Source organism: Heliangelus exortis, chromosome 29 (genome assembly GCF_036169615.1).
Source record: "Heliangelus exortis chromosome 29, bHelExo1.hap1, whole genome shotgun sequence".
NCBI classification, from domain to species: domain Eukaryota; kingdom Metazoa; phylum Chordata; class Aves; order Apodiformes; family Trochilidae; genus Heliangelus; species Heliangelus exortis.
The window spans coordinates 3,511,030-3,524,031 of NC_092450.1; the positions used below are offsets into that span (position 1 = coordinate 3,511,030).

A 13,002-nucleotide genomic window follows, 5' to 3' on the forward strand; every position below is an offset into this window, starting at 1 on the left:
GCTGACAAGTCCTTCCAGTATTTCTGGCTGTGCCACAGCAGTCACCTGGGCCCAGGTGGCATGCTGCTGGTGTCCCACACACCTCTGGGACGTGCTGGGCACAGTGAGCACTGACCCTGGCAGCATCTGTGGCCCCTTTCCTCCTCCAGGAGCCGTGCAGGCCATGTCAGTGCAGGAACAGCCTTTATTAAAGCAAAATAACCTACAAAAATATAGATACAGTGTGCCCCAGGCCTGATCTGGCAGAGGAGGAACAAGGCTCCTGCCCAGGGCAAGGACAAGCTCAGCCACACGGAGCCTTTGGCCAGGGGGGGGTCACGCTCTTTGGGCCAGGCCCATTCCAAACCCCTGGGTTTGCTCTCTTCCTCCTCCTCCTCCTCTTCCTCCTCCTCCGAGCCAGCCGTGCTCCCGGGCAGAGGTTCCCACGGGCCCCGTGTGGGGCTGTGCCCTGACGAAGGGCTTCATTCAGGGGCAGTGCTGCTCCCTGCGGAGCCACGGGGCGCGTGCGGCTGTGACGGCTCCGCCGCGGCGGGGCAGCGCCGAGGGGTGCGAAACGTGGGCATGGCAGAGAGGATCCCTGCTGGCGGCGTGCGTGGAGGTGGCCGTGGGACCCTCCCGTCCCCGGGCAGGGCACTCACTGCTCCTGCGTGCCCCAGGAGATGTAGTCGGGGCGCGTGGCCGCGTGGTACTCGTCGATCAGCTGCTGCACGATCTCCCGGGAATTGTCCAGCTCATCGAAGTTGTCCTTGAAGATGTCCTCCTTGCGGAACTGCTCCAGGAAGGCCTCCCGCTTGCGCAGCTTGTCGTACTGCCGGCACGTCCGCTCAAACAGCTGGGGAGCAGCGTGGGGGTCACTGGGGCTGCAGCTCCCCGGGGACCCTGCAGGGCAGGGAGGGGACCTGACCTCCTCAGGCTGCCCTGCTACCCTGGACCCAGCCAGCACCGGGGAGAAGGAGCTGCCAGAACAGGGCTGAGACCGAGCTAGGACCTGCCCACCCCCCCCTCATCTGCAGGCCCTGTGTGGCTCTGTGACGGCCCTGGGGGTGAGACTTCTGGGACTGACAGGAGATCAAAATGTGGCTGTGGAGCGGGAGGATGCTCACCGAGGAGATGTTGGTGTGGTTTGCCATCATGAGGCCGCTGACACGGTGAGCAGAGGGCAGGTAAGGGGACTTGCGGGACAAAGCCACCTGGATGCTGGCAGGGCCCCAGGGTATGAAGTTGGCCAGCTTCCTCTCCCGGATCCGCTGCAGACTCTTGTGGACCTGGTGGGATAATAGATAGGCAGCAGGGTGGTGGGGAGCATGGGCTCCAGGAAAGGGGATCTCAGCCAAGAGCAGGCAGTGAGGATCTTAACAAGGGATTAGTGGCCATCCACAAGGCCAGGGCCCATACGAGCAACCTGGAGCTGGTCCTCAGGCACTGCCCAGCCTCACCCCACAAGATGGTGACCATGTCCTTCCCTGGCAGTCCATGTCACTGCGCTGTGTGCAACTGCACAAGAGCTCACCTGCGTGGGATCCACCTCCCCCTGGATGATGTTGAGGATGGCAATGTAGCAGTGGTTGGTCTGCCTGTCTCGCCCTGTGGACACCATCACGTTTTTAGGCTGCAGCAACCTCCTCATCACATCCAGGACAGTGGTCTTCCTCACGCTGGCCACCTGCAGATGGACACTCAGGGGGTCACAGGGAGCAGGTTGCTGTGTCCACACCCTCCCACTGCCCTGCACACCCACACAGGCTGGGGAGCCCAGAGATGGAGGACATGCCACATGCAGGACAGGGGGATCCTGGAGTCACACAACAGGCACAGCCAGGCTGAGCGCTGGAGCGTTGGTGTGGGACAACACAAAGACACTGAGCTGCAAGGACTGGGGTGGAGCCCAGAGCAACAGGGACATAATTCTGCTGTCAAACTTCTGTCCTGTTCCCCTGCCAAGGCAAGGAGCAGTGCTGGGGGACAGGAGGGGCTGGTTCCCCACTGCACACCCTCCCCACCTGGCCCTGCACTGGGCCACGTGGTCCCTGAGGGCTGTCATGTGCTTTGCCCAGTGCTGCCAGGGCCCGGTGACAAGGACAGCTTGGTGGCACGTTTGCCTGCTCCTAGCACCATCAGCTGCTGGCTGAGCCCTCCCCACACTCCTCCAGGGAGGACAGACCACACGCTTGATACCCTTTTCAGAGCCAGCAGTTTTTCAGATTTGCACCTCTGAGCAACATCCTGAGGAAACGCACACCAGAACACGGCCGTTAGCTCCTGCAGCACCACAACCTCAACACAGAACGGCCCCGGTCCCCCCGGGGGCTGAGGGGACACTGGCTGGGTACAGGCTAAACGCAGTAGTGGTGTTGGATGGTGGGGATGGGTGACAGTCCCCTCCCAGGACACAGATTGTGGCCCAGAAAGGGGCTGATGCCTGGAGCCCACGGTGCCATTGGTGTGGCATTGATGGGCACTGTTCTGACAGCCAGGGCTGGTGGCAGAACCCATTTTGCTTGGCCTTCTCTGATCATTTCCATGGGTGGCTTTTGTCCCAGCAGCCACCCTTGGCCTGCCTGTAGCTGCTGGTGATGTAAGGCAGCCCAGCACGTGCAGGAGAGCCTGCTCATGCCTGATTCACACCAAACGTGCTGCCACGTGCCACGGGCTGGGGATCTGGGACACGTGGTGGCAGCTCACACAGGACAGTGGGACTGATGGCTGTGACAGGGTGAGTATGGCAGCTGCTCCTGCCCATGGGGAAGGGGAGAGCCCCCGGGCTGCCTTACCGACTGGTCGGTGGTGAGTGGTGTGTACCCAGTCATCAGGAAGTGGAGCCGAGGAGTGGGGATGAGGGAGGCAATGAGCCCGATGAGGTCATTGTTCATGTACCCAGGGTACCTGAGGGTGGTGGTGCTGGCAGACATGATGGTGGAGACCTGGGGGAGGGGATGGGGTCAGCAGCCACAGCACCACAGGGACATGGAGCTCGTTCAGCTCCTGCTGCAGCCATGCTTGGGAGGCAGGAGCTGCAGAGGCTGCCCCGGGAGGGGCAGAGCACCCTGTTCCAGCCCCAGGCTGCTGCTGCTGTGCCCACGGAGGGGCCAACCCTTCTCCAGAGGTAGGAACCCTCCTCACCAGCTGATTGATCTGAGAGAACGACGGGTTCTGAATGTGGAGCCGGTCTGTCGCGATGCGATTCAAGGCCGTGTTGTCCAGAACCACCTGCAAAACAAAACCAGCTCACTGAGGAGCCCAGGAGGCAGACGAAGGATGGGCACCCCCAGCCACGTGTCCACGGGCACTGGATTGCCCAGCATAGGCCCCAAGCACCACAGCTTGGCAGAGCCCTCCGCAGGTGGCAGACACTGGAAACCACGAGCTGAGTCATCCCGGGAGCGTAACCGACACCGTCAATGGAAGCTCCTGGCTCTGCTCCCCACTGAGCTCTGCCTCTGGGACACTGCCTCACAGCCACCCCCCGCCCTGCAGCCCTCGTGCCCTGCCTCCTGCAGAGATCAGCCACGAGGGACAAGCTGTGTCCTGCTGAGGATGCAGCCTGGTGCTCAAGGTGGTGCGGGCATTGAGTTCAAGTAGCGGGCTGCATCCCATCCTTGCTGCCACAGGCAGAACCTGCTGGGTCCTGTGTGCCAGGCTGGACAGGACAGCTCACCACGGGCTGGCACAGAGCTCTTGTCCCTGGAGCCACCATGTCTGCTTGGTCCTTTGGATGAGGCTGCACCAGGGGGTTTGCAGGCACATCGTACACTGCCACGGTGCTGCTGTGGCACTGCCATGTGCTGCTGTGACACTGCCATGTGCTGCTGTGACACTGCCACCGTGCTGCTGTGACACTGCCACCGTGCTGCTGTGACACTGCCACTGTGCTGCTGTGACACTGCCCCAGCAAGGGCTGTGCCCATGGGTAACCAGGGATGGGGCTGTCGTGCATGAGCTGGCAGTGCTGTGGGCCTGGCAGGCAGCAGGACTCTTACCACGCAGTCAGCATTCTGTGTCAGCCTCTTCAGTGTCAGAAGGGAGTTGTAGGGCTGGACCACGACATCACTCATCTCATCCTGGTTTGGGAAAACTGAGTAGGTCTCCACCAGCTTCTTCGGGTACCTGGTAGAGCCCATCCAAGGGTTAACAGCAGCTGAGGCAGCACTCTCTCCTCCCACTGATCCCTTGGCAGTCTCCAGGGCTCAGGACAGCAGTGAGTCACCAGGGCTCCCTGCCAGAATCAGCTCCCAGGGAGGGAGAGGATCCCTCCCAGCAGTGCCTGTCCCAGCAGGGCTGCCAAGCAGAGCTGCAGGCGAGGCTGAGCCATCCAAGGGCTGATCAAGCAGCTGCTTATGAGCCTTTCCAAGAGGCTGCAAAATGGAGCAGGAAGAGAGAGCACCTCCGAGGTCAGTGTGAGAGCCCCCCACCCTCCTGCACAGCCAGGGTGCCAGAAGGCAGCTGCCTGATAATTATGGCCAAGGGAAGGCAGAGTCTGGACAGCACAGTCCAGTTTTGGAGCCACTGAAGTCCCCGAGGTATCAGGAGCCATCCCTTCCCCGGGCAGGGAGCCAGGATTGCACAAGAGTGTTTGGGTGGGGGTGGTGGCTCTGAGTCAGCACTGGCTGGGACAGGCTCTGCTGAGGGAAGGGGACATGCTCAGTGCTCACCTGTCATTCAGTCTCTCCAGGAGGTACGAGCCCAGCCCAGAGCCCGTTCCACCAGCAATGGAGTGGCAAAGCACAAAGCCCTGGGAGGAAGCAGAACACAGGCAGGTGAGGGCCCAGCTCAGCCCCAGGGGGAAAACTGGCCCTGTGGCAACTGGGAGCAGAGAGCCATGGCCTGTGGATGGGGTGGAGGTCTGCCCTGGCTCCTGCAGACCATGGTGACAGCCACAGGCTCATCAGACCACACACGCACAACCTGCAACCACTGCTGAGCAGCCTCCTGGACTCCCCTTGCTGTGGGGCAGTGCCCACCTGCTGCAGGTACTCTGGGATCTTCTGCCCACTGATTTTACAAGGATCAACCTTATAAAACAGAAGCCTGGCAGGATCCATATGCCCTGGTTCACTTACCTCCAAACTGTCACTCCCATCAGCCTCTCTGTCTATTATGTCAAAAATATCTTCATGGATTTTTTCTCCCTGCAAGAAAGATCAGACCAAGATTTATTCCTTTCCCACAGAAAACGGGGAAGATCTGTTCAAGCCTGGTGTGAAGCCAAGTCAATCTGCCAACGTCACCCTGTGCGTGGGGTGCCACTAAATGTCACGTAAGTCCCCCGTGAATGACAAATTCTCCAGAAACTGTCTGCTAACCCTGACACAGTCAGGACTCCTGAGCTGAGCTGTGACACTCAAGCTGTTACCTGGGAGAAGCCACTGGCCCAGTTGTTCCCAGCTCCCCCTCCATGCTCCGACAGGTAGATGTTCTCTGGGTTGTAGAGGTTGGCGTAAGGGGAGTTGAGGATGGAGTGGATAACGCGGGGCTCCAGGTCCAGCAGCACGGCCCGTGGGATGTAGTGCTCATCATCAGCCTTGAACGAGAGCAGTGAGACCGTGACACGGCCACAGCCCCGCGTGGGACAAACGGGAACGGCGTCTGCCACCCCCTGGCCATGGGTGAGCACGGCACGGCGGGCAGGGGGGGGCTGTCCCCAGACAAACGGGACTGGGCTGTGCCAGGAGGAGTCTGTGGTGCCCGCGGCAGCCCCCACGGCACGTGGATGCAGAGTGGGGGCACAGACGGAGCCCGGCACCGTGCTGCCTGCCCGGAGCACCGGGCTGGGGCTCAGACCCACCCGGGAGAGCGTCAGCACTCAGCCCCTGAGCAGGGGCTGCAGAGAGCCCGAGCCCCGCCAGAGCCCACCCGAGCACGGACCGAGCCGGCGGGGAGGGGCAGGGGCTGCCGGTACCTGGTAGAAGAAGACGTCCTTACGGTCGGTGCCTTCGGTGGCGAACTCCTCCACGATGCCCTCGGGGCTGATGCCGTGCTCGGCGCAGAGTTGCTTCCAGAACTCGAACCCGACTGCGGGGGCAGCGGTCAGACCGGGCCGGGCCGGTACCACAGGGCGGGCCGATCCCGGAGCATCCCCGGTCCTCCCGGCCCCGCCCCCGCCATTATCGCGCCCCCGTCACGGCCCCGCCCACACCAAGGCCCCGCCACGCCACGCCCCCGCCCCCCGATGCCTCCCGGGCGCGCTCCGCCGCCGCCGCCGCCACCGCCCGTCTCCGGTCCCGCTCACTCTGGTTGCCGCACTGCCCCAGCTGCAGGGTGATGATCTCCCGCGGCATGGCGGACCCGGACCTGCACCTGGACCTGGACCTGAACCCGGACCCGCTCCGCCCCGCTCCGTTCCGCCGCCTCTCCCGCCGGCGCCAACCCCTGGGGCGCGTGCGCGCGGCGCACTTCCGGCAGCGCGCGGCTCCGCCCCCGCGGCTCCCCGGTAACGCGCGCGCGCGCTGGCGGGCGGGCGGCGGCGCCTGCGCCAAGATGGCGGCGCCCATGCCAGCCCCGCCCCCTCCCCGGGAGCCGCCATGTCGGCGGCGGTGCGCGCGCGCGGGCGGGGCGGGCGGATGTTGATGCCGGGAGGGAGCGATGGCGGCGGCGGCAGCGGGGCCCGGCGGGGCTGGGGAGCGGCAGCGGCGGGTGCAGGAGCTGAGCGCGGCTCTGCGCGCCCGCCTGGGGCCCTACGAACCGCTGCTGAGCGCCGTGCAGGCCGCGCTGGTCTGGGAGAGACCGGGCCGCAGTGCGCTGTGGTGGGCGCTGGTTCACGGCCTCTTCTGGTGAGCGGGGACGGGGGATGCGGGACTGGGGGCGGCGGGAGGCGGGCCGGGGTGCAGCGGACCCGCGCCCAGAGGGGCTGCGGAGCGATCCCGGTGTGACGGAGCGTCCCGCCCGGGCTCCTCGGGGCGGCGGGGCCCTTTTTTTGTCTCCCCCCGTGGCGGTGGGTCCCGGGTGGGCGAGGGCGGCCCGTTCCGTGCCCCCTCGTGCGTGATCCTCCCCCGGGGGACGCTGCTTCCCGCGTGTTGCCCGTGGCCCGAGAGCTGGAGCCCGGGACCTGTTTGAGCAGAGGAGGAGACCTGGCAGTGCTGCTGGCGGCCTCAGCCCCCTGCCCCTCCGCTCGTTTCATTTTTACCTGAAAAAATAAAGTTAATCAGCAACCCACGGACGGCCAGAGAGCAGGGGCAGGGGGGCGGTGGGGTGAGGTGTGAGCGGAGCTGACACAAGCAGATAAGGGTCCCTCGTGCAGCCTGATAAGCTCCCAGGGGCTGCCTGCTGACAATCAGCACTCGCTCTCTTTTCTCTGGCGCTGTTACTGAGGGTTTGTAACAAACCCTCCTGCTGGGTTTGCGTTGATTTGTGTCAGCCCTTTTCTTGTGTGTCAGATCTGGCTGGTACCAACATGTCTGTTTCTTCCCTGCAGGTTTTTTGCTCTGACTTCTCTTCGCTTGGTGTTCCTGGTTGCGTTTACTCTTATAGTAGTGGTTTGTCTAGATCAGTGGAAGAACAAAATCTGGCCTGAAATTGCAGGTGAGTTGCAACATTGGAGTTGATACCAGCGAGTCGAGTGCTGCTTTTTGCCCTTGAGGTGTAGAGGCTCTGTGCTGCCTGAGGTAGAGGGTTAAAATCCCAGAGATTTTGCTTTGTGAGCCTAGAAGCAGACAGGAACACCGTGGGCATGTTCTGACGCTGGAAAATCCTAACCTGTATAAAAGTAAGAAAAGCTTCTTGTGCCTGTGACACCAGTGTTTGCTTGGTGCACGTGAGCTGGAGCAGGTTTGGAAGCAGTGATTCACCTTCCCAGCATTCAGTAACCAGAGCAAGAAGTTGAAGTGTACCCAGCAGGCGTCTGGATTCTTGCTGGGAATCTGTAATAAATAAATCAGCTTCCCAGTTTGGCCTGGAGAGGAGGCCCAGCCTGGCTGGGGAGGTGCCTGTGAGAGCAGAGGGGTGGTAATGGGTGTTGAAGAAGTCAGTGTCAAGCTCTCTGTACAGTCCTGTCATTTGATACTGATACTAATTAAGAATTCCACCGTGCTCAGCAGTGTGGGGTTCTCTTGGCCCTGCATGGCCAGGGTGGTTTGGGCATCCTGGATGGTTTGTGTGCTCAGAGGAGCTTCCCTCACTTAACCAGCAAGTCCCCTGCTGTCACATCCAGAACGTGTGGTGCAGCGATGCCTCTCGGGTTCTTAATTACAGTTAATGTCTTTTCCAGGTATTCCCCAGCTCATTAAAGCTTTACTTAAACCCCAAGACCTCAGCATTCTCATGGCAAATTCCTTGCAACTAATGTCCTGTCTGTTCTTAATATTTTAGTGGCAAGACCTGACGAATTAGACAATGAGAGGTAGGAAGCTAATTGAATCCTTTGCTGCCTGGTGCTCTGCTGCTCTGGAGTGACCCCTGCACATGCTTGTAGCGTCGGCTCCTTTGTGTGAGGAAGGATGGGGTAGAAGGGAGCTTTTCAGTGGAGGGGGGATGGAGCCCTGGGCTCTGTCGTGCTGCTGTGACAAGTTTTTGACTCGCCCAAACTATTAATACTCAGTCTTTGTCTTTACTGAACCCTGGTAATGCTTTAATGTCATTAAACTTCCCCTGCTGCTTCCCCAGATACCCTGCAGCTGGAGGTGCTGCCTCAAAAGCAATTCCTTTTGTATGGGCTTCTAGTAGCAGGAAAACAGATTTTTTTTTTCTTTTTTTTTCTTTTTTGAAATTATTAAGCCCTCTGAATGTTTAACAGGCTTGTCTCAGAAGCTGTTGCTGCATAGCTATGGTCTGACTGCAGTGTTAATAGTGGGTTGAGAAACACTGGGTGTTGTCTCACTAATAACACCTTCCTCTCTCTGGGCACACCTTGCTGCCTGGCCCTGCTGTCGAGCCACGCTGGGAGCTCAGCTCCCAATTAAGACATCTGAGCTCTTGCCAAATGACTGACTGACTTTTCCCAAGAGGCCCAGGAACAAAAGGAATTGCTCTCCCTAACCTTCTCATACTTGTGACTAGTAGTTAAGCATTACTAGAACTTGCCAAAGACACTCTCTCTCAAGTGGCTGAATATATTAAGATGCAAGGCTGTTTGTAAACCTTGTGCTGCATTTTTGGGGGTTGCAGCTGACCAAATAAATGCAGAGAAAGCAAACTTGATTCACTTGGTTTGCTCCTGCACTGCACACCAACAGCATGGAAGCTGTGCTATGCCAAGAGTGACTGAAACTGCTGCTCCTTGGCTGCTGTGGGGGAGCTGGAACAGTAGGATGGTGTGTGGGAGTGCTGCTTTTGGCATGGTGGTGGTTTGGAAGGTTGATCCTCATCTCTAGAGCCCAGCAGGTGGTGTAGAGGAGAAGGCAGTGTGGATACAAGTGTTTGTAACTGGGGACTTCTGCACTGCCTTCAATACAGTAATGTCTGATCCCAAATTCCTCCCTTTTCTGCAGCTGGGGATATGTTCACCCACGGCTGCTCGGAGTGCCAGAGCTCTGTCATCATCTGGCTGAAGGATGGGTGGCTGGGAGCAGCTTCTTGAGTAACCTCTTCATTTTCAAGAGGCAGAACCCTGGAAAGGTGAGAATGTGCAGAGCTCAGCAAATACAGTGCTTGGTGTGGGGCCTTTGCTGACCACGGGTGTCCTTGGTTGTGGCATCCAGTGCTGGCTGAGTGTTTGGCCAGGGGAAGTGCCCAGAGCAGCAGAGATGCTCAGTGCTGGAGAGGAGCAGGAGGTGCAGCAAACCCATGGGGCTGTGGAGGAGGGAGGAGAAAGTGAGCCCCAAAATCTTGTGCATTAGGGAAGGCTTCACTGTCCCTAGAGTTAAGACTTGACCCAAAGCCTCCAGAGAACCAGAAATAGGTGAAATCCCACTGCTTACCCCTGGCAGCTCACTGTCTCCTCTTCTCTGCAGTTTTGCCTTCTAGCATGTGGAGTTTTGACCTTCCTGGCAGTCCTGGGCAGGTACATCCCTGGGCTCCTGCTCTCCTACCTGCTGTGTAAGTAGAGCCTTGTGCTGATAGAGTGAAAGGGGTAGAGATGAGTGGGATCTGAGTGTCTTGAGGGATGTGGCTCTTCTGCTCAAAGGAAAGCTTTATGTGAATGGCTTTAAAACTTACAAGAGCACATTTCTGCTTGGAATGTGGTGGTTCTCAACCAGGCCTCTAAGGTCTCTGGTTCAGAGAGAACATAATTTGTGCATCCTGTGTGTGTTGTGCTGTGCCACAGAGCGGGTGAGGTGTTTGCCAGCCTGGAACAAACCTCTAACCAGCATTCCCACTCACCCCAGTGCTCCTCCTCCTGCTGTGGCCCCTGGCTGTGTACCACAGGCTGGGGCACCGCATGTACACGAAGCTGGAGCCAGCTCTGCAGCGGCTGGAATTCAGTGTCCCAGGATACATGGTGGCAAAGCAGCGGGAGAAGCAACGTAAGTGTCTGTGTGGTGTTCCTGACCCTCAGGACCTGGAGCACCCCAGGAATCCACCCCTTGGCTTGGGGAGGAGGGATGGGGTTGCCCATGTGGCACGGAGCAGCTCCCACACGGATGCTCGGGATGCTGCGGGAGGGAGCGAGGCCTCTGCAGGCAGCTCCCTGTGAGCTGGTGGTGTTGGCCATGCTGCCAAAACTCTGTGTTGTGATTCAGCTGCACTGAGGGGGGGGAGAAGGGGCTCTGTGCAAGGTGGCTGCTGAAGGTGTCCATCCTGGCACAAGTTTTGCTGCTGCCCAGTCAGAAGCAGGCACGATGCTCCGCTGTGGGACAAAGTGTGCTGTGTTGGGTTGTGTCCAGGCTTGCCAGTTTGGGGTGGTTCTGCTCAGCATGAGGCTGGTTCTGCTCAGAGCCCTGTCCTGGCAGCAGGAATGATGTCTGACTCTGGTTTCTGGCAGTGCGTTGTCGATCCCTTGACCAGGAGGCTGCAGATGAGGGGAGTGACAGTGAGGAGGAGCTGGCTGCCTTCTGCCCCAAGGTAAGGAAGCATCCTGAAACAAGAGCTCAGGTGAAGAGAACAAACTTGCTGCAGTACACGGCCCTGGATCCATCACGTTGTAGCTGGGTTGTGATGGAAAATGAGGTGAGGGTGTTCTCCTTTAAGAGGGGTCTGTGAGTTGTGTCTCACTGAAGTATATGGGGAGCTGCAGTCTCCTTGGCTGGGCACAGTGCAGTGTGTGAAATGAGGAGGCACCAGCCTCCCACGAGGACTGGGGTTGACTGGTGGCCACTGGATTGTGGGTTCTGTCTTGAGACACTGAAATACACTTTCTAGTGTTGATGGTTTCAATTTTATCTCCTCTTTCGAAGCTGGATGACTCCGTGGTCGCGAAGGAACTCACCATCTCTGACTCAGAGCATTCAGATGCTGAGGTTTCCTACACTGAAAATGGGATTTTCAACCTCTCCCGGGGCCAGACTCCCCTGACAGAGGGGTCAGAAGGTGAGGTGAGGTGTGCAGTGTCTGGGAGGTGTGGGAGGATGGGTGGGAAGGAGGGAGGGTGTGTTCACAGCTGCCTGTCCTTGCGGTCTGGCTGGCTGAGATGGCTGGGATGTCTGGCTGGCTGAGATGAGATGCAACTGCTGTTTTTTCAGAACTAATCTTCCTTCTTAATTCCTGTGGAGCCTTAGCAGACAGTGACAGCTGCTCCTCAAAGGCAGATCCTGCTCTGCAGGTCTCTGGTGGGGTTGGGAGGGGTCAGCATCTGGCTGAGCTGTGTGAGGGGGGATGATGATGACCAGAGCCTGCCCCGGGGTGTAGTGTCCCAGTGTGTGTCCTGTGCTGTGTGTTCATTTAAAGCACTTTTTCCTCCTCTAGACCTGGATGGTCACAGTGACCCAGAAGAATCTTTTGCCAGGGATCTCCCTGACTTCCCTTCCATAAACCCAGAAGCAACTGGCATGGATGATGAGGATGACACCAGCATTGGGATCCCGAGCCTGGCGTACCGCACGCAGGGGATGGAAGAGCTGCATCTGCCCTATGACCAGGAGGAGCAGGGGGTGCTGCCCTCAGTACAGAACCTGACTGACAACATCACTGGGTTTGTCACCAGGGGGATGATAGAGCTGGCACTGTCTGGAGCCCCCCAGCCAGGCTCCTCACGCAGCACCCGTCCCCTGAGGGGGGCACAGACTTACCTCAGAACAGCCAGCTCTGACCTGGACACTGATGCAGAAGGAGATGACTTTGAACTGCTGGATCAATCTGAGCTCAACCAGCTGGATCCTGGGGGTTCCCGGGGCCACTAAACAATCCCACCACCTCCCCCTGGTTTTCTGTGGCACGTCGTGGAGGGGAATCCTGGAAGGAGAAGCCTTGCACAGTTACCTGGATCATCTCCTGTGTGGGTGTGAGTGACGTGACAGCCAGTCCTGGCTGGGGACACCACTGTGACCTGTGACTCTGTAGCCTTGCTTGGATTTTAAAATAAATGACACTGTAATTCATAGGGAAGAGACGTTGCTGTGATAGCTCCACAATCACCCTGCCCTGCACTCTGCCAGGACGCTGCTTGCTCTCAACTTCCTCACCTAAGACAATAAACCTGGTGGCCACAGCTCGAGTGACCACCAGCCAGACTGAGATGGCATCACCAAGGACAATCTTGGAGCTGACCTGGGGCTGGCGTGTGACCAGGTGAAGGGGTTGGTTTCCCCCAGATTTGGCATCTGGGACTCAATGCTCTTTGTCTCCAAGACAACTGTTCCCTGCTCCTCAAACCTGCCCAGAATCAGAGTCTTCTCTCCCAGCAATATCCAGCTCCAGGCAGAAACAACCCCCTGGTTCCTGCTGTGGGCACAAGAGCCTCTGACCAGCTCCTTTGTACTTGCCACCACCTCTCACCTCCTCTCCCAGCTCTCCAGTGTTGCTCTTTTGTAGGAGCTGCGATGGCAATAAGACATCTCCCGGGAGGACTGGAATCCCCTCAGGAACATTTCCTGTGGCAGCTGCTTCTGTCTCGGTGTCCCCAGAGACTGACGATGTGCTGGGGGTCCCCGTGCTCCCCCAGGGGCTTGGGCCGGGGCGCTGGGTCACCGCGCTGCC

The 13,002-nt window shown here is 59.1% G+C and overlaps 2 protein-coding genes across 2 annotated transcripts; one reads left to right on the forward strand and one right to left on the reverse strand.

Annotated features, from left to right (window-relative positions):
• Positions 1 to 166: 166 nt before the first annotated feature.
• Positions 167 to 6,398, reverse strand: TUBG1 (tubulin gamma 1). The gene is made up of 11 exons (XM_071728379.1): positions 6,227 to 6,398; positions 5,897 to 6,009; positions 5,351 to 5,518; positions 5,058 to 5,126; positions 4,650 to 4,729; positions 3,978 to 4,104; positions 3,121 to 3,207; positions 2,772 to 2,921; positions 1,511 to 1,663; positions 1,104 to 1,265; positions 167 to 832 (listed from the first exon to the last, which is right to left on the reverse strand). The coding sequence occupies exons 1-11, from the start codon at positions 6,273 to 6,275 to the stop codon at positions 635 to 637; spliced, it is 1,356 nt and encodes a 451-aa protein (XP_071584480.1). The 5' UTR covers positions 6,276 to 6,398; the 3' UTR covers positions 167 to 634.
• Positions 6,399 to 6,461: 63 nt separating this feature from the next.
• Positions 6,462 to 12,404, forward strand: RETREG3 (reticulophagy regulator family member 3). The gene is made up of 9 exons (XM_071728380.1): positions 6,462 to 6,767; positions 7,409 to 7,515; positions 8,302 to 8,332; positions 9,420 to 9,546; positions 9,882 to 9,966; positions 10,257 to 10,394; positions 10,853 to 10,932; positions 11,265 to 11,397; positions 11,773 to 12,404. Exons 1-9 carry the CDS (start codon positions 6,580 to 6,582, stop codon positions 12,204 to 12,206), a joined length of 1,323 nt encoding a protein of 440 aa, XP_071584481.1. The 5' UTR covers positions 6,462 to 6,579; the 3' UTR covers positions 12,207 to 12,404.
• The last annotated feature ends 598 nt before the right edge of the window (positions 12,405 to 13,002 follow it).